Source organism: Cololabis saira, chromosome 6 (genome assembly GCF_033807715.1).
Source record: "Cololabis saira isolate AMF1-May2022 chromosome 6, fColSai1.1, whole genome shotgun sequence".
Taxonomy (NCBI): Eukaryota; Metazoa; Chordata; class Actinopteri; order Beloniformes; family Belonidae; genus Cololabis; species Cololabis saira.
This window is the reverse complement of record NC_084592.1, coordinates 42261375-42284120: the sequence shown is the minus strand read 5'-3', so window position 1 is coordinate 42284120 and position 22746 is coordinate 42261375. Positions and strand designations below refer to the sequence as shown.

Here is a 22746-nt window from a genome sequence, read left to right as displayed (position 1 = left end):
TATAAACCCTGGCAGATCCTGAGGTCGTCCGGCCCCGGCCTTTTAATCATTCCCAAAGTTAGAACCATAACCCACGGTGAGGCATCATTTCATTACTACGGCCCACGTCTGTGGAACAGCCTGCCGGAAAAACCTCAGGGCCGCAGAGACTGTTGATGCTTTTAAAAGCTCAAGACTCACCTTTATAAATTGGCTCGGGTCAAGGAAGGAGGAAGAGAAGAAGGGAGGAAAGAAGGAAGGGAGGAAAGAAGGAAAGAAAGAAGGAAGGAAGGAAGGAAGAAAAGAAGGATGGAAGGAAGGGAGAAAAGAAGGGAGGAAGGGAGGAAGGAAGGAAGGAAGCGAGAAAAAAGGAAGGGAAGAAGGAAGGAGAGAGCAGGAGGAAAGAAGGAAGAAAGGAAGGAAGGAAGGAAGGAAGGAAGGAAGGAAATAAGGGAGGGAGGAAGGAAGGAAGGAAGGAAGGAAGGAAGGAAGGAAGGGAGGGAGGGAGGGAGGGAGGGAGGGAGGGAGGGAGGGAGGGAGGGAGGGAGGGAGGGAGGGAGGGAGGGAGGGAGGGAGGGAGGGAGGAAGGAAGGAAGGAAGGAAGGAAGGAAGGAAGGAAGGAAGGAAGGAAGGAAGGAAGGAAGGAAGGAAGGAAGGAAGGAAGGAAGGAAGGAAGGAAGGAAGGAAGGAAGGAAGGAAGGAAGGAAGGAAGGGAGGGAGGGAGGGAGGGAGGGAGGGAGGGAGGAAACAAGGAAAGAAGGAAGGAAGGAGGAAGGGAAGAAGGAAGGAGAGAGCAGAAGGAAGGGAGGGAGGGAAGGAAGGAAGGAAGGAAGGAAGGAAGGAAATAAGGGAGGGAGGAAGGAAGGAAGGGAGGGAGGAAGGGAGGGAGGAAGGAAGGAAGGAAGGAAGGAAGGAAATAAGGAAGGGACAATGGGAGGAAGGAAGGAAGGAAAGGAGAAAACAAGGAAAGAAGGAAGGAGAGAGCAGGAGGAAAGAAGGAAGGAAGGGAGAAAAGAGGAAAGGCGTGGACGGCTCCCTGATACCGTTTCCTCACCTGGATCCTCAGAGCTCAGCCATAAACTTGTGTGAACTGTAGTGTGTTGCATCTGTCTGTGTGTGTGGGGGGCATTATTAAGTTTTTATATTTTATGTAAAGCGCTTTGCGTTGCATTTATTATTTGTATGAAAAGTGCTAAACAAATATAGTTTGATTTGAGTGATTCTCCCAAATCTCAGAGAGGCTGGTGAGGTAGCGGCGGGATGTTCACAACCGTCTGACGAGGTTAAACCCTCGACAGGTCGTCACAGGGCCACACAGAAACTAGACCCAGAACTACATCACCATCCCGCCTAACATGCATCTGGACCGTGGGAGGACGTCGGACCACCTGGAGGGAACTCGTGACCGCGGGGAGAACATGCCAGCGTCTCGCTAGCAGGTGTCAGTGCTAATTACTCCACCACGGCGCCTCTCTGACGTACAGGACTGAGAGGACCGGGAGAAGTTTTGTAATTACCCTCCGATGTGCAGATGCTGGAGGATCTGCGTCTGCAGGTGGCTGATGGAGACTTTTGTTTAGGCGCCTCAGAAAGCGAGGAGGAAATGGTGGTGCGGAGGAGGATGAAGGATGGTCTGGAAGTCGGAGGGAAATAAGTTTTATAGCTCTGGGATCAGATTTGGAGCTTCCAGGAAAGAAGGGTTTTGGACCACAGAGTGAACGAGCTGAGTTAGACACTGACTGCGTTTACATGCAGTCAATAACCCTTTTAAAACCCGAATATTGGCAATAACCCGAATTTGCACGGCCATGTAATCACCAATAACCCCTTTGAATAACCTGAATTTGCTCATATTCGGGTTTTTAAAAACCTGAATATTTTTGTTATCGTTGCACATGTTTTTGATGTGGAACTTTACTGACTTCGGAAGACCAAAAGCTAGTAAAGTGTAAGAAATGTAAGCAGGTCACAAAAGCATAAATAATAAATAACTACATTTTTACTTTTAGAGATCCACAACAGTCTGATGTCAGCTGTCAGGCTGCAGTTTGTCGTTTGTGCTGTTGGAGACTGTATGTGCAGTTTCTAAACTTGTCTTTTTAGTGTGAGTCAGTTGTCTCTCGTACATGAACAATGTCATGCAGAATATTATTTTATATATATATTATATCTTATAATATTATCTTTTATTTATAATGGTTTGGTTTATTTATAATGGCGCTCTGGGTGCCCTTCAAGGTACCCAGAGCGCTTTACAGAGATCATTATTCATTTTGTATATATATATATATATATATATATATATATATATATATATATATATATATATAAACGGTTCATATTATAACGGTAGCCTGTCAGTCTAATACAACTGTAATTTTCCTTTCCATATCTCTTCTTTCAAACAAATTTTACAGATGGATTCTAGGAGCAGTTTGATCAAGTAGATTATACACTTATGTTACGTGATAAAATAGTGGCATTTACACAGAAATGGAGATTGTACATCTAAAATCTTACATCCTTACGTTTTTACGTCCCCACATTTTATTTATTTGATACCTCGGCACAGTAACCACATTTCAGTTTTATGAAAAATGTAAAAGTCATTTATAATCAATGTATTATTGTAAAACTGAGATGCTAGAGAGAGAACTAAAATAAGATGTCTACTATCAATTACAGTCCTTAAAAAAAGATAAAAATCAGTCAAAATTAGAATCATCAGGTCAATACATTGCAAACATTTAAATGTATGAACTAATTATTGTATTAATTAAATGCCACGCGTTGCATGTGTAGTTCTCATAATATGAAAAACAAGTTATTTCATGACTTCAGCGCCCACACCCTGGGTGGGGTTGGCGAAAGGGCCTTTCTGTGTGGAGTTTGTATGTTCTCCCCGTGTTCCCTTGGGTAGCTAATGTGAGTTACTCTCACAAAAACCTGCACACAGTCCTGGGCTACACATGCCCCCTCTGGCCAACCGGGGAACAGATGGGGTGGGGAGGATCTGGCCGGAATAACGTGATCCTTCCACGCGCTACGTCCGGCCGGAGAAACCCCGCCCTGTCTGGTGAAAAGAAGCGGCCTGCTCACTCCTCAGGTTAAGGAGGAGACCCGGGGCCAGATTCACCAATATCTTAAGAATAATCTTAAGAAATGTCTTAAGATCTAAAATTAAGAAGTTCATAAGAAAGTTCTTAAGTGCATTTCCTCAATATTTTCTTAAGAACCTTCTTAAGAACTGTCATTTCTTACGAATTTCTTATTTTTCCTACTTAAGAACTTCTTAAAATATGTAATTGCATTGCACGCGCCAACAAACAACATTTATACAGGTAGTTTGGTCTTAACCGTCAGTCACTCACTAAACATGGAGAAGGAGAAAAAGAGATGCAGGAACTTTTCAAGGTTATGGTGGATGAGATTAATGTGTGAAAAAAAATACTATTGGGGAAAACAAATTTGAGAACTTTTATTTCAAGAATACCATTTATTCTTAAGTTTTTTCTTAAGAAGAAACTTAAGAAGAAAGTTAAGAAAATACTTAGAACTTTTTTGGAGAATACGACTTCTTCTCTTTTTTCTTCCTAAGACTGAACTTAAGAAAAAAATGACACAAGATTTTTTTTCTTTAAGAATGTTTTGTGAATCCGGCCCCTGAGCTCAGTTCAGGGACCTCCCGTGGTTGGTAGAGGATGGCAATGCCAAGGACTGTCACTTAGGTAGGAGCACTGGGTGATATAATGGGGAAAAAAATCTGGATAAAAATATAAAAAAAGAAAAAAAAAAGGTGCATGCTGTTGATACTGCATGCACTGGAGAACAAGGCGTGATCATCTTCTCCAGCACATCAGCTCTGAGTCAGTATCCTCCGAGCTCCAGAGTGAGCGTGTTTATTTACCTGGCGTGTATTTGCTGTAGTTCTGAGCTACTGCAGTGTGTCGGCCATAAATGTGAGTTAAACGTTCCCGAGGTCTGGCTTTCTCTCCGAAGCAGCGACGGCTTCGACGGCTCTCTGATTCACTAAGTGTGTAACGTGAGTGGGTTCGGTGCATGAAGAGCCATCTTTGTCCCGCTCTGCCTGGAAATCCGAGTGTAATTGGAAGTTTTTATGTGAAGGTGACTTCATTTACATAGTAATCTCCGTGTGCTCTTTTGGAGTCTGTCTTTTATTCCTTTGCTCTTTTGCTGCTTCTCCTCCCTTCAGCACATCATTGCACATTAGGTCTGTAACATTTCTTCCGATCCATCAATCTGTCCCACTCTCCTCCTCACTCAGTCACTGTCACAGCCCCTCAGTGTTACAGCTGAGAGCTTCTTTTATAACACTTCCAATAATGAGTCAGTGTCCTGGAGTGGGTGAAACCACGTGCGTTTCCTTCCTACGGTTACGCCGTCCTGCATGTTGGAGGAATCGTGCAGCTGCTGACTAATACCCCGGACAGCTGTTCTCACGGAGAAGGTGAGGGAGGTGAACGAGTGTCCAGGGCCTGCACGTCCACGGGGGCGTTACATCCACCGCCTGCTTTCCCTTCAGTCAGGGACAGCTATCGACGCCTCGCAGCCATGCTGCCGGCCGCCCGCTGCGGATATTTACCGCGCGGAAGATGTTGGGATGTTTCCCATTTGCTCCCCGTGGACCTTTATTGGCCGAGTTCCTCACTGTGACATGTCATCTCTGATCTCCGCCGCATGACGCTATTGAATTTCTCCATCTGCCAACATGCACATGTGCAGATGGGCGACGAATTAAAGGTAGAACCTAAAGCCTTCGTTTTATACGGTGAGAGGAGTTACTGGCACGGCCTGCGTCGCTTCTCCTTGGAGGGTTCGGGGGAACCGCAAACCAGAAATGAAGGCTAAATGATCACCTGTTATTTTATGCTTTTATTCTTTGTAAGGTGACCTTGGGTGACTTGAAAGGCGCCAGCAAATAAAATGTATTATTATTATTATTATTACCATGACACATGAGGACATTTTCTTTCTTGATGGAAGGAGCAAATAAATACATAAAAGGGTAAAAATGTAAATGAGAGGAGAAAGAATAGAGGGTATGCATTGACGTCACTGAGTGGCTGCAACTAGTAGGGAAAACTGTGGAGAAGACGGGAAAACAGCTGATTATGGGCTTAAATTAAAGTCAGTTGGACTTGACAGTGACCCGTACAGTTACCCCAAGAACCAGTGGTCCATGGACATTAATATTTGGTACAGTTACCAAGAACCAGTGGTCCATGGACATTAATATTTGGTACAGTTACCAAGAACCAGTGGTCCATGGACATTAATATTTGGTACAGTTACCAAGAACCAGTGGTCCATGGACATTAATATTTGGTACAGTTACCAAGAACCAGTGGTCCATGGACATTAATATTTGGTACAGTTACCAAGAACCAGTGGTCCATGGACATTAATATTTGGTACAGTTACCAAGAACCAGTGGTCCATGGACATTAATATTTGGTACAGTTACCAAGAACCAGTGGTCCATGGACATTAATATTTGGCCACAAATCCAGTTTCCTGATATTTATATGTACTTAATTTCTACGACGGGAAAATACACGAAGCAAAGCTTGAAGGCATACAAAAGTCTTGACGCTTGGTCCGACTTCAAGGCAGGATTTGTTGGCGAAATTAAAATGATGAGGACACCAGCGATCCCCCAGGACTGAGACAATGGCTCGACATTGTTGAAGGAATATACGCCATGGAAAAATTTACTTTTTGTTTGAGAATTAGAGGAAGGGATTTTGCTCAAAAGTGGCAAAAATGGTCTACATTTAAGGTCAAATCCCATGCCCTTAAAGAAGGGGAAGAAAAGAATGGCAAAATATTACATCTCCCCCAGGAAGTTATGTTATGATTGTTACTATCATTTTTTATTTTTATTATAATTTTTTTTTCTCTTTCCTTTTTGTGTAACTTGAAAAAGACAAAATAAAAATTATAAAAAAAAAAACTGATGAGGATACCGAACTTTATGATTTGACCGTTTAACGTTAGCTACCCAAAAATCCAACATTACCTGATATAAAACGGGAACCCAAATCCACGTTTCAGTGTCTGGAATCCAGTTGTTTCTGTGAATTGCAGCGATCCATTTGTTTCTCTTAAGCTTATTTTTCGTCAGTCTGTAAAACGATAACTCCGATTTCTTGCTAAATCTATGAGTACAGTCGATCGCACAACAGCTCTTTCCCATTTTAGATGTTTTCCAGTTGCTCAAACTGAAAGTTTACGCTGACACTCAGTCTTTCTGACACTCAGTCTTTCTGACACTCATTGGGCGTAACCCGCTGTGAAGTTGCATCTGTGACGTCATGTGCATTCCCTCTATATAATGAATTCCATAGGTAACTTATTAATATTCTATATAATTTCCCTTATTCATTCACAGGTTGATTCCTTTTCTCATGAGCTCAAATCCCCTCCATCTCCATACCTCTCCTACATTTCCCAATACTCTAAACTAACCGTTAACCCACAACTGAGAACTAAGAACTGGCTCCGGTCTGATTGACCCTCTTATGGCTGGTCCGTACCGTCCAGTTCATCTGGGTTTGCATTATTACAGTTGTGTTCCACGTGTCGCCTAAAACTTGGCCTTTCTAGAACTGATTAATGTCCCTTTATTTTAGTTATTCTGGTGTTTTTTTTTATTTTTACTAATCTTTATCTTAAAAACTGTTTTACAGACAAAGAAAGTATTTATTAAGAAAAACAAATGTCATCCTCAATGACAACGGTCCAGTATGAGCTCCAGGTACTTGTGTTTCTCCAGACCGGTCTTGGTCTCAAGACCACTTTTTAGTGTCAGCTAAATGCAGTACTGGAGTTGAGGGTGGATGAGGGGGGATGGCATCCCCCCCTGAAATAAAAACCGTCAAAATCATCCCCCCTGTGAATCCCCCCAGAAAAATGTGACAATTTTCACCTTTTTCAAGTAAATTTTCACTTGAAATAAGTAGGAAAATCTGCCAGTGGGACAAGATTTATCTTCTCATTGCAAGCAAAAAAAATCTTGTTCCACTGGCAGATTTTTCTACTTATTTTAAGTGAAAATCTACTTGAAACAGGTGAAAATTGTTGTTTTTTCCAGTGATGAGTCTTGTTTTAAGTGTAATGAGATTTTTTTTACTAAAATTAGACATTTTAACTAGAAATAAGACAAATATTCTTGTTAAGATTGTGAGTTTTTGCAGTGATCCATTTTACTTATCCTGTGAAGGACAGAGTCATATTGATAAGTTCATAAGACTGTTTTTTATTGTTGTGTTTTGATGTATTTGATGTAAGCCCAGTGGATATTTAAAGCTTACAGAAGGCTGCATTTAACTGCTGCTATGTCATTCCTGCAGTATTTCTGCAGGTGTTTTGGTCAGTGCTATTATTTGTAATATATTATATTATTTGTAATCAGCACAAATTATCTGTCCCTAATGATAAAATCCACCATCCCCCCTGACTGGCTAAATGATTATCTTGACACATAAGGATGTCTTCTTTCTCGGTGGAAGTAGCAAATAAATATGTAAAAGGGTAAAAATGCAAATGAGGAGAGAAAGAACATAATGAATTTCATAAGTAACTTATTAATATTCTATATATTTTTCCTCATTCGTTCACAGGTGGGTTCCTTTTCTCATGAGCTCCTCTTTTGTCCCAAGAGGCTTCGCATTCGCCGTTAAAACATCTGCAGTCACAACATTAACACGGTTCTTCTTCTTCTTGTTATTACGATCTCTGCAGTTTATCTGCAAAGGTTTTGCAAGTTGTGGCATCAAGGGATGATGCATTTCTTTGAGGAAGGCCGAACCGTGAGCGAGCCGTTTGTCACTTACACAACTAAGTGGAAAAGTTAGCGAGTCGGTGGTGATGCATTGCTGTAAGCCTTCACAAAACAGAAGATATTTATATTTCTAATTCTACAGTGTTTGGGGCAGAGTCTGCTTCTCTTCACCTTAAAACTGCTGAAATCATAAAGCTGTCATTTCAGAATTAACCTGATAATCCTAAAAAGAAATTATACATATTTATCATATAACATGCTTTTATGCAAATCCTTGAATTTATGAATTTATTTTACCCAGTAACTTTTAAGAAATAAAAATAAGATGAATACAAAAAATGTAAAGAGACTTCATTAATAGATGTAAAAAAAAAAAAACATTAAATGGGCATAAATATAAATGTAATAAGCTAATAACATGGAGCAGCTGCTGGCTGTTGCTGCACACAGAACATTTATATTTTATATCCTAAAGCAGAAGAGTCTGACTTTATTTAAGACATCACTTTTTGTTTGTCTGTAGCAGTTAGTTTTAATTGCAGAATCCTAAAACCACACTCGAAACGTTGACTTGATCACAACCAGGACTTAAGTTGGTATTTATTATAAATATTATATATAATTATCTCTGATGTTCTTCCTGGGATCTGCTGGAGCCCCTCTCCCAGCTTATTATATATTATATATAAACTAGGGATGGGCGGTATGGACAAAAAAATGTATCACGATAATTTCTGGCATTTATCCCAATAACGATAGAAATGACGATAAAAAAAATACCAATTCAACTCCACCTTTGTAACTATAAATCTATCACCACATTCAGTCTTTGGAGCCAAATCACTGCTCTAAAAGATACTAAATGCTACTAAACTACACCAATTAAATTGAATTAATAAAAACCAATTAACCAATTAAATGAGTTACACCTGTACTGCAAAACTGGAATGAATCAGATCATGTTTGTTACACAAACACCTCATCGAGGGGAATCAATTTTTCTTTCTTTCTTTCTTTCTTTCTTTCTTTCTTTCTTTCTTTCTTTCTTTCTTTCTTTCTTTCTTTCTTTCTTTCTTTCTTTCTTTCTTTCTTTCTTTCTTTCTTTCTTTCTTTCTTTCTTTCTTTCTTTCTTTCTTTCTTTCTTTCTTTCTTTCTTTCATTCGGGCTCATATCTTTCTTTTTTTCTTTCCTTCCTTCCTTCCTTCCTTCCTTCCTTCCTTCAGAACCATAAATCAGCTTTACACAAAAACGTCATCAACGGGAATTTATCGTTTTTACCGCAAGATGACACATTTTTTTTGACGGTATATCGTGAACCAACCCAGTCTCACATAAAAACGTAGAGGGGGTTACAATATTAGCCCTTGAAATGTATAACTGTTACATTTTGAAATGTATAACTGTTACATTTTTCTGCCTATTCGTTTTGCGTCCAAGTCACGTGACTTTTAAGATTCTGGCCGTGACAGCAACAAACATGGTGGACATTTTTCATTTTTGAGTGAAAGAAATCAATATTTTGAGTTAGTTTCTGCATAGAAATATATATATTTTACTTTCATAATATTCACTCAGTGAATTTACATAATCACGAGATCTGAAAATAATTCCCAACAACGAGGAAGCATCAAAATATTGATTTTATTCACAGCACCTCCAACAACCAAAATGTAACTTTTTCACATTTTTAAAACGTTACCGTTTTACATTATTCTGACGAGATCTGAAAAAACGTTGCAACCACGAGCAAGCAAGTGATTATAGTGCATAGAAATATATATATTTTACTTTCATAATATTCACTCAGTGAATTTACATAATCACTTGCTTGCTCGTGGTTGCAACGTTTTTTCAGATCTCGTCAGAATAATGTAAAACGGTAACGTTTTAAAAATGTGAAAAAGTTACATTTTGGTTGTTGGAGGTGCTGTGAATAAAAACAATATTTTGATGCAAAATGAATAGGCAGAAAAATGTAACAGTTATACATTTCAAAATGTAACAGTTATACATTTCAAGGGCTAATATTGTAACCCCTCTACGTTTTTGCACTTTGGACCAACGTAGGCAGGGTACGTTTTTATGTGAGACTGGGTTGCGTGAACGGTAAAATATTGCCCATTCCTAATATAAAGATGTTGGATAAATCCAACATCAAAACCCGGATCTCGTCTGGGCTCGTTTACTTATCAGGTGCTTTTTATCGTTGCCACCGTTTGAGGCTCGTCGTGAACTCTGGGACTTCTTCTTATTGGAAACGGGAGTTGAGTTCCAGTGCAGACTCACACTGAAACCCTCACAGCAACACATACTGGCACCATACTCCCAAGCAAGACGTTTTATATTGGTTTCTCCTGTCATTTCTCTGTTAGTGTGTGTTTGCTCGGCTCTGTTTGTTCCCTCAACAAATATATTGTCCAAATGTACTCTGTAAGCCTACAGCATCACAACCTCCCACTCGAGTCCCTCTAGATAGGAGCTACTGAGTCAATAATGTTAGATTCCATCAGTAGCAGTGCAATTCTCTGTAGCAATATGTTGCATCTTGTTTTTCTTCCTACAACATTTTCAGATGCCCTTTTAGTCATCTTCTATGTGCTGGTGTATGGCATCTTCTCTGCTCAGTGGAGGTAGCTATTCTTCTTCTGCTCCTCCCACTGCAAGAGCCAAGCACTTTTCCACCCAACGTCTTGTCAGCGGGAGTGTGTGTGTCTGTGGGAGTGTGTTTCCGTGTGTGTGTAAGTCTATATTTTATGGTCCCAGAGGGTCATAGGTGTTTATATGAGAGGGGTGAGCTCTCTTATTGCTTCCATAACCTAACCCTAAGTAGATCATACTGTGTCATTTACTGTGAGCGGGAGCATCTGGCTGGTGGTGAATGTAATCTAACGACATTAAATGAAGGCTCATACGGCTGCTCTCCGACCCAGTCCAATCACTGAGGGATCGGGCGGGTAATGGAGGGCAGAAACGCATTCACACCTATGTTAATATCCCTGTGGGGTTTTAGGGTTAGGATTCTCGTGATGCAAACCCGGCTGCTGGTGGTGACCCTCTAATCCAGGGGTCTTCAACCGGGGGCCCGCGACCCCTAGGGGGGCCGCGGAGGTACTGTATGGGGTCCTCCAACTTAAATAGAAATAAAGGCAATTTTAACCAAAATAATTTGTGAGTTAAAAAAAATAAAATAATTTAAATTAAAAATATATAAATAATAAAAAATAATAACATTTTTAATAGATACTTAAAAATATATAAAAAAAACAAAGAAAAAAAAACAATATATATATGTGTATATATATATATATATATATATATATATATATATATATATATATATATATATATATATATATATATATATATATATAATGATTGAGAAAACTCCATTAACAGGCGATAATAATCTACTTTTGACAATAACTATTTAGTAGGGATGGGCGGTATGGACTAAAAAATGTATCACGATAATTTCTGGCATCTATCCCGATAACGATAAAAATGACGATAAAAAAAATACCAATTCAACTCCATCTTTGTAACTATAAATATAGCCCTCAAAACACTGCTCTAAAAGATACTAAATGCTACTAAACTACACCAATTCAATTGAATTAATAAAAAACAATTAAATGAGTCCACCTGTACTGCAAAACTGGAATGACTCAGATCCGCCATGTTCGTCCGTCCTTTCTTTCTTTCTTTCTTTCTTTCTTTCTTTCTTTCTTTCTTTCTTTCTTTCTTTCTTTCTTTCTTTTGTTTCTTTCTTTCTTTCTTTCTTTCTTTCTTTCTTTCTTTCTTTCTTCAAAGGGAATTGATTTGTTCTTTCGTTCTTCCTTCCTTCCTTCCTTCCTTCCTTCCTTCCTTCCTTCCTTCCTTCCTTCCTTCCTTCCTTCCTTCCTTCCTTCCTTCCTTCCTTCCTTCCTTCCTTCCTTCCTTCCTTCCTTCCTTCACGTACGTTGTGCGTGGATTTAACGCAGAACCATAAATCAGTTTTACACAAAAACATCATCAACCGGAATTTATAATTTTTACCGCGAGATGACAAATTTCTTACCGTGGGGAATTTTTTTGACGGTTTATCGTGAACGGTAAAATATCACCCATTCCTAGTATTTAGTCTACAACTCTGCATAAACGATCCTCCTGACGTGAGTCATGTGACTAATGTCAACTTTGGAGCGGAAAAACGAGCTAGCTAGCTGTTTAAGGAAAGAAAATTTGTTGCAAAATTGACTTGGCTATTTCCTATTTAACGCTAGTTAGACCTGATGGATAAATTAGTGACAATAACGAAGCCTAAAGCTGGAGATTGTAACGTTACAGCTCGGCCTAACGTTACTCCTTCCACGTCTGACGAGGCCAAAGTTTCATCAACCATAAACACGTGTAGCTAATAACCCAGTCAGGAACTGGTTAATAAGGTGATATAAGCAGAATAAAACACATTCAAAAGTTATTAGAAGCCAGGGTTAAAACTTGACACATTAAAAAAAAGGGAAAAAAAATAAGAATTCCAAGCGGGGGTCCCTGCTCTGTTTTTCTCTCATCCAAGGGTCCCTGAGCTAAAAAAGGTTGAAGACCCCTGATCTAATCAGTGTTTTCATTACCTTCAGACTTTGTGAATTGCGATAATTTTCTTTATGGCACAAAGTTACGATCTCCAGAGCAACCAGAATTCTGCCGTTTCACCGTTTAGACTCCCCTACGTTAACTTCTCACCCTCTTTGACAATGTGGTCACATCTCCCAGCAACACCAGCGGCTGACTTCTCCATATCCAAGCCTTTCATGAGCTTAGTCTTGATCCCCAGTCCCCTTCGACTTCACAAATCCCCTCCATCTCCATACCTCTCCTACATTTCCAAATACTCTGAAACTAACCGTTAACCCACAACTAAGAACTAAACATGGGCTCCGGCTTGATTGACCCTCTTATGGCTGCTCCGTTCCACGTATCGCCTAAAACTTGCCCTTTCTAGAACTGATTGACCCTTAATTTAAGTTATTCTGGTTCTTTTTTTTATTAATCATTATCTTAAAACTGTTTTACAGACAAACAAAAGTATTCATTAAGAAAAACAAATTTCATCCTCAATAACAAGGTCCAGTATGAGTGTCAGGTAGACTTGGTTCTTGAGACCGGTCTTGGTCTCAAGACCACTTTTTAGTGGTCCTGGTCTCGTCTCGGTCTCGGTCTCGGGTCTCTGGGTCTCTCCAGGTTTCGGACTCGGATAACTGAGATGCCGTTGCACCAAGGTGACAGAATCTGGTGATCAGCAGTTCTTCCTCTTGTTAATTGTAAACTAATTGTATTTTGCATTTGATTTAATGCTTTGGTGCATTTGCATGTGTCTGTATTTAATTACAGTTTTGGGTTTATAACAGCCTTGTTTGAATAAATATCTGAATAATATTTGCATATCGTTGTGATTGATTGACCATTAGGTCTATTTATTAGAATTTTCTGAGGTGGAGGGGGGGTGTTGGAGCTGGTTATTCTGCTAGAGGACTTTGGGACTAGTTAGTAGTCGCGTCAATCCTTAAAAGCACTGGAGTCAATCCTCCAATAGTGTAGAAATAGCGGCAGTAGCTCAGGTGGTAGAGCGGGTCGTCCAATGATCGGAAGGTCGGCGGTTCGAATCCCGCTCTGTCCCAGTTTGCTGTCGTGGTGTCCTTGGGCAAGACACCTTACCCACCTTGCCCCGTGTGAATGTGTATGAATGTGTATGAATGTTGGTGGTGGTCGGAGGGGCCGTTTGGCGCGATATGGCAGCCACGCTTCCGTCAGTCTGCCCCAGGGCAGCTGTGGCTACAATGTAGCTTACCACCACCAGAGAGAATGTGTATGGATGAATAATGATTTCTGTAAAGCGCTCTGGGTGCCTAGAACGGCAGAAGGGCGCTATATAAATCCAAGTCATTATTATTATTATTAGTGCAGTCGCCACTAGGAATGGGCGATATTTTACCGTTCACGATATACCGTCAAAAAAATTCCCCATGGTAAGAATTGTCATCTCACGGTAAAAACGATAAATTGAGGAAATGAGAAAGAAAGAAAGAAAGAGAAAGAAAGAAAGAAAGAAAGAAAGAAAGAAAGAAAGAAAGAAAGAAAGAAGAGAAAGAAAGAAAGAAAGAAAGAAAGAAAGAAAGAAAGAAAGAAAGAAAGAAAGAAAGAAAGAAAGAAAGAAAGAAAGAAAGAAAGAAAGAAAGAAAGAAAGAAATGAGCCTGAAAGAAAGAAAGAAAGAAAGAAAGAAAGAAAGAAAGATAAATTCCCGTTGATTACACTTTTTGTATTGGTATTTTTTTTATCGTTATTGGGATAAATGCCAGAAATTATCGTGATACATTTTTTAGTCCATACCGCCCATCCCTAGTCGCCACACATATCTGATCTCAGCTGATGGATGGAAACATTTATAGTGAGTTCAACATCATCATCCACTTCTCTGTGTTATTGTGCTGCAGTTGAAAACAAGCTCATATGGAAACTAGAACCAGGATGGAGATGATATTCTACAACTCACGCAGGATCAGGACATTACTAGGCTTGTTTTGGTCTCGGTCTTGAGCTGAACTAGTCTTGGTCTTGATACTGTCTGGTCTTGGTAGTGACCAGAGAGTCTCGGTTTAGGTGGCCTAGACTACAAGTCTAGCGGCAGGACTAAATCCGATCAATCCCTGACTTAACTAACCCATATGAAGTTGATCAGCAATCAATTCCTGTAATAGAGCTTGAAAATCTTGGGGAAATCTTTGCATAGCAACTTGGCAAGCCTTCTGTGGCTTACACCTTTGCATATCGTGTATTGTATATTGTATATTGTATATTATGTATTTTATTTTCTTTTTATGTGTATGGACCCCAGGAAGAATAGCTGCTACTTAGGTAGTAGCTAATGGGGATCCTAATAAACAAATAAATAAACACCCAGTAGGGAATGCCCTCACCGCTGGGGAGGTGACACAACGCCCACAACTTTAACAGCAAAGGAGGAGGAACGTTACTGTTGGATGGTAGAATGTTGCTGGGAAATGAATGCCTCTGGAGGTGGTGGGGGGGCGGGGGCAGTGAGGACTGACTCATTGTGATGACAAAGCGGTTTCCTTTCCTTGTGAGACCATCTCTGTATTTGTCTCTTCTCTGATTAGTATTCCCTTAATCACCCCATAAATCCAATAATGGTAAGAAGTGTTTCATCATTGACTCTGTAAAGCTGCTGAATTTGTCATTACTGCTGGACTCACAAATACAGAAAAAGCTTGGAAAGCAGAGGGAAAGTGTACATTGAATGTGTTTTTATATCTATATCTATCCAGCTATAGATTTATATGTATTTATACACCACATCAGAGATTACCCCAGCTTCAGATGTGCAAAGATGCTCTGAAGACAAGCTAGCATAGTAGGGTACAGGCTAAGCATACATGGAATGCCATAACCAGGTAGCGGTTGTGTTGTATAGGAACATCTCACTTAGTATGGGTTGGAAGTAGTGTTGTCCCGATCGATCGGCCGCCCGATCGATCGGGCCTGATAACGGCATTTTCAAAACATCAGTATCGGCCAAAAAAGTATCGGGACATACCTAGTTATTAATGTTTTTAATATATATTAAATTGTTTTATTTGCATTTAACGTCACTTCCGGCCGGCGGGCGGAAGTGACGAAGTAAGCGAAACTAACATGGTTTACATGTTTGAATTGTGAAATGTTATATATGTTTATGTTGCATTAAGCTGCTGCTATTCATTTCATCCATTCAGAATGTTGCACTAAGGTTAAGCCAAAAAGTATTTTAATTTTCTTGTGTTTGTGAGTTTGACTGGATGTCATTCAACTACCTCTTTTGAAGTTAAATGTATTTATTTTTGTTATTGCACTATTCTGAACTTTTTGTTTTAGTTTACAATTTCATGTTTTTACATTTTGTGGAAGCAGTGCTGATAAGCTTTGTTGAAATACATGTTCATGTTGTTCTCCAATGGACAATAAAAGAAACATGGGATAATTTAGTTTTAGTCCTCTTTTTCTTTTTTTTTTTAATTTATTGCCAAAATGTACCTGATCGGGAAAAAGTATCGGAAAACTATCGGGAGCCAAAATAAGTTATCGGATCGGGAAAAATCGGGATCGGCAGATACTCATACTCAAATGATCGGGATCAGATCGGGAGTTAAAAAATCCTGGTCAGGACAACTCTAGTTGGAAGTCTCAAAGTCAAAGTGGAGATGTCTCCACGGGTGGTGGAGAACAAAGGAGCAAAGATCCATCGGGACTTCCAGATCCAGACCGATTTAACGAGAAACTGGAGAAGTACTCCGGGTTGATGGAAGAGATGAAGAAAATGTGAAAGATGACGACGGCAGTGGTTGGGCCACACCGAGCTGGGAGCGGGGCTCCAGCAGATCCCAGGAAGAACATCAGAGATCTTGGTCCAGAAGAGCGCAGAAATACTGTGCAGAACCCTCGAGCCCCCAGGTCGCTGGTAGGTGACCAACCAATCACTGTGGTGCTCAACAAAGTCCAGAAGAGAGGAGTAGTGATAGATGTGGCATTCCCAAGAGACAGCAAGAAGAATTAACACAAGAAGCTGGAAAATACTAAGTCCTGAAGGAAGCAGTAGTGATAGATGTTGCATTCCCAAGAGAGTCCTGAAGGAACAAGTAGGAACAATGTGGAAGGTGAAGGCAACAGCTTTCTGAATTGTGACCTTTGAGGTTGGATAGTGGCTCCAGCATCCCAGGAGCTACATTAGAGATCTCCATCCAAGAGAGGACAGTCCTAGGAACAGCAGAAATACTGCGTAGAACCTTTAAGCTCCCAGGTTGCTGGTAGGTGACCAACCAGTCATTGTGGTGCTCAACAAAGTCCAGAAGAGAGGAGAAGTGATAGATGTGGCATTCCCAAGAGAGTCCTGAAGGAAGAAGTGGGAACGATGTGGAAGATGAAGGCAACAGTTTCCAGTACTAATCAAAGCGCTCTGAATTGTGACCTTTGAGGTGGGAGAGTGTCTCCACCATCCCAGGAGCTACATCAAAGACTTGTTCCAGAAGACTGCAGTCCTAGGAACAGCAGAAATACTGTGTATAACCTTTAAGCTCCCAGGTTGCTGATAGGTGACCAACCAGTCATTGTGGTGCTCAACAAAGTCCTAAAGAAAGCAGTAATGATAGATGTGGCATTCCCAAGAGACAGCAAGAAGAATTAACACAAGAAGCTGGAAAATACTAAGTCCTGAAGGAAGCAGTAGTGATAGATGTGGCATTCCCAAGAGAGTCCTGAAGGAAGAAGTAGGAACGATATGGAAGGTGAAGGCAACAGCACTCTGAATTGTGACCTTTGAGGTGGGAGAGTGGCTCCCCTATCCCAGGAGCTAGATCAAAGACTTGGTCCAGAAGAGGACAGTCCTAGGAACAGCAGAAATACTGCGTAGAACCCTTAAGCTTCCAGGTTGCTGGTAACCAAACAGTCATTGAGGTGGTCAACAAAGTCCTGAAGAAAGCAGCAGTGAGGTGGGAGAGTGGCTCCAGCATCCCAGGAGCTACCTCACAGATCTTGGTCCAGAAGACTGCAGTCCTAGGAACAGCAGAAATAAGCTCCCAGCTCTCGGGTGGAGGGCCTGAGCTTTAAGAGGCCAACCAAAGAATGAGAGAGATTGCTTTTGTTGTTTTGGTTGGTTCTGTCTCTTTACAAGTGAGGAAACAATTGTGTTGTTTGGGAAATATTTGTATGGAAATTGCCATATTCAGTTTTTTTTCTATATAATGTAGTTTTTCTTCCACTAGGGGGAGTTTTTACCTGCCATTGCTTATGTTTATGTAATAATTGCTGAGGGGTCATGTTCTGGTCTCTGGAGAGCAACTAGGGACAACTTCTGTTGTAATAGACACTATATAAATACAATTGAATTGATTTGAGTTGTAGTTTTTTACCTCAGATAAGGACCGTTGGGTTTTAATGGCACACCGCTTGTGTTTTTCTCTTCCAACAGGAACTCCACGTACTGCATGAAGGTGTCCATGTCTCTGACGGTGGCTGAAAACGACACGAACCTTTGTTACAATTCCAACATGAGAAGAACCGAGAAGGCTGAGCTCAGTAAGAGCAAAGAAATCCTCTGTCCCGACATCGACGACTACGCTGAACCTGGCAAAGAGCTGGACATCACATGGTACAAGGTGGGCCTCACTGGCTGAGAACGCTCGTCGATGAATTGTTACAACTATTGTTGTGTTTAATTTGTATATGTGACTTTTTGTGTGTTGAGGTAAAAGTAGTAAAGAGGGCATCTATCTTTGTGTTTTTCAATAGTTCGCTGGTTTGCTTCCATCTAATTTCTTGGCCGTTTACGTTTAAAAGTCTTGTTGGAAATGCAGTTCCAGATCACTTAGGCAGATTATGTATGGAGGCAATTACTTAAGCTTTATTTGCAGCGTTCCCCACTGCTGAGGAAGTCTTCCAGTCAGGACGAGGACTGCGCAGAGAGCCGCCACAGCAATGACTTTCATAATCAGCACAAAACTTCTATCAGAGGGGAAAACTGTGCGATGTCTGTCTGTGTGCCCTGTGGACAAAGTGGATGCCCTCCAAATGTTCCTGTGCCATAATCTTTATTCAGAGCGCACCCCTCCTCTCTCACCTGGGTTCTGGCCTTTCCTGGGTCAAGCATGGCCCGTGGACAACAAAGTGCCCCCAGATCAAGGACCCAGGCCAGACTAATCAGAGGCAGATCAGCAGTAGATTAGCTGGCCGGGGTCGACCTCTACGTTTTTCTGGAATTCAATTACGATCTGGGTAATGACTGGGAGTGCTGGGACCCGGAGTTATTTGGACCACTGTGGAGCCCCTGTGATTGAATTCGACGGTTGCCGGGAGCAACGATGGAATAGAATCCAAGCCATCGCCGTCCCTGCCAGAGCGCTAAGGAGCCGTAGGGAGGATCGTGTCACAGAGTCGCTGGTTGTGCCCGGACACTCATATCTCACACATATACACAGATCCAGAACAAGCACACTAATCTAGCCAGGAGAGGCTGCTGTAAATAAAATTGTCCGTCCTCGTGGCCTCGGTAGAATACTGGATGGAGAATATCAAATTCAGCGCAATAAATCTTGATAAGATAAATAGGATAATGTCATAGTCTCGTCATTTTATTGTATGAATTTATTATGTCACATGGTGGCAAACTGCATTGAGGCCCCACCAGTTAATCTACCCTTTCAACACTCTGTGATGGTTTTAAAGCTTTTGTGTCCAGCTCAGAAGATTTGAAATCACATTTATGTAAATTTATTGTGAGAAAGAGAAAAACTTTCACAACGATATTTTACTTCTGGTCATGTGCAATTCACAATACATTTTTTATCTGCTTATTATTCACAAATAAGTAAAACATATATATATATATATATATATATATATATATATATATATATATATATATATATATATATATATATATATATATATATTATATTATACCTTACTTAAGTAGACATTTTGGTTATCTATACTTCACTGGAGTAATTATTTTTCAGACGACTTTTTACTTTTACTCCTTACATTTTCACGCAATTATCTGTACTTTTTACTCCTTACATTTTAAAAACAGCCTCGTTACTCTATTTCATTTTGGCCTTTAAAAAAAACTATCCAGTTAAATTGCTCCATCCGGATAGAGTGAATTTGGTTGTGGTTGTTTCAGATGTTCTTGTCCAGTTTTGTTCTTACATCCGTTCCCTCAGATTCCTGCAACTAAACTTGGATGTACATTCCAATAAAGGTTAGGATAAATGATAACAAGTTTGACTTTTTGCACCATTACCATGCTTATAGGCAACTAGTCATCATATCTCCTGCTCTCTGAAACACATGTTAATGCTCAATAGTACACATATATGCTTCTTTAATATATTTGCATTATACTAAGATGCATTCATTTTCAATGGCTTTTGTCCTTAATGGCTTTTTTCCCCCTTACATTACTTTTACTTTTATACTTTAAGTAGTTTTGAAACCAGTACTTTTATACTTTTACTTGAGTAAAAAACTTTACTTGAGTTGATACTTCAACTTCTACAGGAGTATTTTTAAACTGTATGTATGTATGTATGTATATATATATATATATATATATATATATATATATATATATATATATATATATATATATATATATATATACGGTATATAGGCTTTTCTTATTTAGTTTTGACTCGCCTGTGCTTCTCTGATATACAGGAGTGCCGTCCGAAGCAGTGGCGAGCCAGCATCATCCAGAAGAGAGACATCCTGTCCATTCAAGAAGTAAAGGAAGATGATATTGGAAATTACACTTGCGAAGTCCAATTTGGAGGATTTGTTGTCCGAAGGACGACTGAACTCACAGTTACCGGTAAGAGAAAGCTGAGAAGTGTGTGTGTGTGTTTCTGAATGTCTGGAGGGGCATTTTACACATTATCCTGAGAACAGTTGATGCCGTAAGACCGAGCAGCTGACACTTGTACGAGGAGAATGGGGTTGCAACAAACATATGCACACGTCCACGTGCAGACACGCCGCTGAGCACCACCATGATGCCCCGCTGCTGTGTTAATTGCTGGGGGAAGTTGAACGCTGTGGCCTGGACTCCATCCCTTCCTCTAGCTCAGCACTTTCCAGTCGACCAAGCAGCGCTGAAATATTTAAGGCCATAGGCTAAACCCCTTCACACAGGGAGCTAAGGAGCCACAAGCAAGGTCAGGAGATTTACTTTTTGTTTCTAGCCGTTTCTCACTCCCGTACTTTCTTTACCGTGTACAGTTGCAGGGCCGGCCCGTAAATAAGTGCATCCACGTGTTCCCGCCTGGAAGCTTCTCCGCTCTGCCTGATCCACCGCTCAGATTCGCTTTGATTAAGTAGATAGTTCCCTTACCCGGCTAAGTGTATTCTGTTATGATTGATTTGTTTGGTACTTCCTGTGCTGCGCTCACCAACACTACTTTATAAGAACCAAACAATAAAACCGTGCTTGAATTGTACTCGGTAACGATGCGTCAGTCATCCGTCCGCTCTGGGATGCTCGTCAGGTGTGGATGGAAGTTGGCCAAGAGCTTCCAGAGTGCACTGCTTTGCATGTCATACAGTCACAGTCTGTTTGAACTCCTCCCCTCTGGACGGCGCTACAGGGCACTGTACACCAAAACCTCCAGACTCAGACAGTTTCTTCCCCCAAGCTGCTGCTCTGATGAACTCTCATCACTCATAGAGTCTCAGAGTAATCAAACTGTGCAATACTAATAATAATTAAAGCTGCAAACAGCGATGAACGGGCCCTCGCACGTGCAATTTTTCACCAATAAAGGTCAAGGACTCAAAACCGAGTCCGATGACACCACCCACGAGTCTTTATGTCAAACCATTCAAAAGTTATGGCAGAAAATAGGAACTATCACATATCGACCAATTAGAAGAAAGAGCAGGGCTAATTTGCACCAATTAAGGTGAAGGAGTCAAAACCAAGTCCGATGACACCACCCACGACTCTGTATGTCATACCAAAAGTTATGGCATAGATTGCATAGATTACACGATTAATTCAAAATGGCCGACTTCCTGTTCGGTTTCGGCCATGGCGCCAAGAGACTTTTCTTTAAGTTGCGACATGATACAAGTGTGTACTGATTTTCATGCATGTACGTCAAACCGTAGTGTGCTTGAGGCACAAAGTTTTCTAGGGGGCGCTGTTGAGCCATTAGGCCACGCCCATTAATGCAAAGCGCGAAGTCGCAACTGTGACGTAATGCGCATTCCCTCTATTCCCTGTCTGGCACGCTCATACTTGGCCAATAAAGCTGATTCTGATTCTTATACGTCGAGACGAAACCTCGTCCTCAGACTGGCGACCTTCAGCTGAACTCACACTCTGCTGCCTGCAAGTTTCCATCAGTTTGACATCCGGCTGCCAGTGTTCCTCTTTCCTCTTCCTCGTTTCCTCTTTTGTGGTTCAGGGTTTGATCCCTTTTGATTCAGTCCATTTGGTTGCATGGAAAAGACAATAACTTAAACCGTTCTTCAGAAGGTAGGAGGGTTGTTAACGTGAAGATTCGCTGGCGTTTCTGTGACCTCGATATATATAATCGTATAATATACGATACTGTATATTTTTATTACAACATTGTGGGTTTTTTTGTTACTCTGGCTCAAAGTGCCCAAAACAGGCTTTTCGTCTGTTATTTATCTCCATTATGATGTAACGCCTTGTTTATGACCATAGATGCATGTTTCTTTTTTTTTTTTTTTTTTCATCCCCGATTTTTCCCATTTTCATCACCCAGTGCTCCTGGTTCCTTGGTTTACGAGTAAATCGTCCCCCACGTGGGGTGCGCTCTTATGATTGGCTGAAACAAAGGAAGACATCTGATTGGTTGCAGATCCTTCTGTGTTAAAAAAAAACGTATTTGTGGATCGAGTCACGTCAGGGGAGTCTCAAAACTCACACACAAATCCAGCACAGCTCACAGACAAAAAAACGTTTGTAAATCAGTTTATATTTGTGTGTGCATCAAAAATACATTTGTATATCTTGTCCTACGCACGTGTGAATTGTTTTGTGCATTTGCGAATTTTGTCCTGTGCATTTGTGAAACGGTGTGTGCATTTGCGAATTATGAGACTGTTTTAGCTCCATAGCTGCGCCACCGTGCCCCTCAGAGAGGCACGTTTCTAAGAAAAAAGAAAAGAAAAAAAGGCATTTCTAACCAAGACGGGGCCTTGAAGGCCACAGGAGCCAACATGGAGACTTCGGAGACGGCTCAGATGCAGCAGCAATGTATGGAAACCTGTGAAAAGACACAATCTGTTTTTTTTAAGGTTTTCCAGTAAACCTAATGATTTGGATGGATGCGCATGGCTTCACCCGTTACTACGGCTCATACTGAGCGTTTGGGTTTTAGTGTGCTTTTCTCCCTAAATGATC

At 40.7% G+C, this 22746-nt stretch overlaps 1 protein-coding gene across 2 annotated transcripts in view; it reads left to right on the top strand.

Moving 5' to 3' along the window:
* The window catches only part of il1rapl1a (interleukin 1 receptor accessory protein-like 1a), a 458044-nt gene that overhangs the window by 248540 nt on the left and 186758 nt on the right, over positions 1 to 22746 (top strand). For both annotated transcript variants that reach the window (XM_061724618.1, XM_061724617.1), the window contains exons 4-5: positions 17782 to 17968; positions 20031 to 20184. In XM_061724618.1, the coding sequence (XP_061580602.1) occupies positions 17782 to 17968; positions 20031 to 20184 (341 nt within the window). The remainder of the gene's footprint in view (positions 1 to 17781; positions 17969 to 20030; positions 20185 to 22746) is intronic.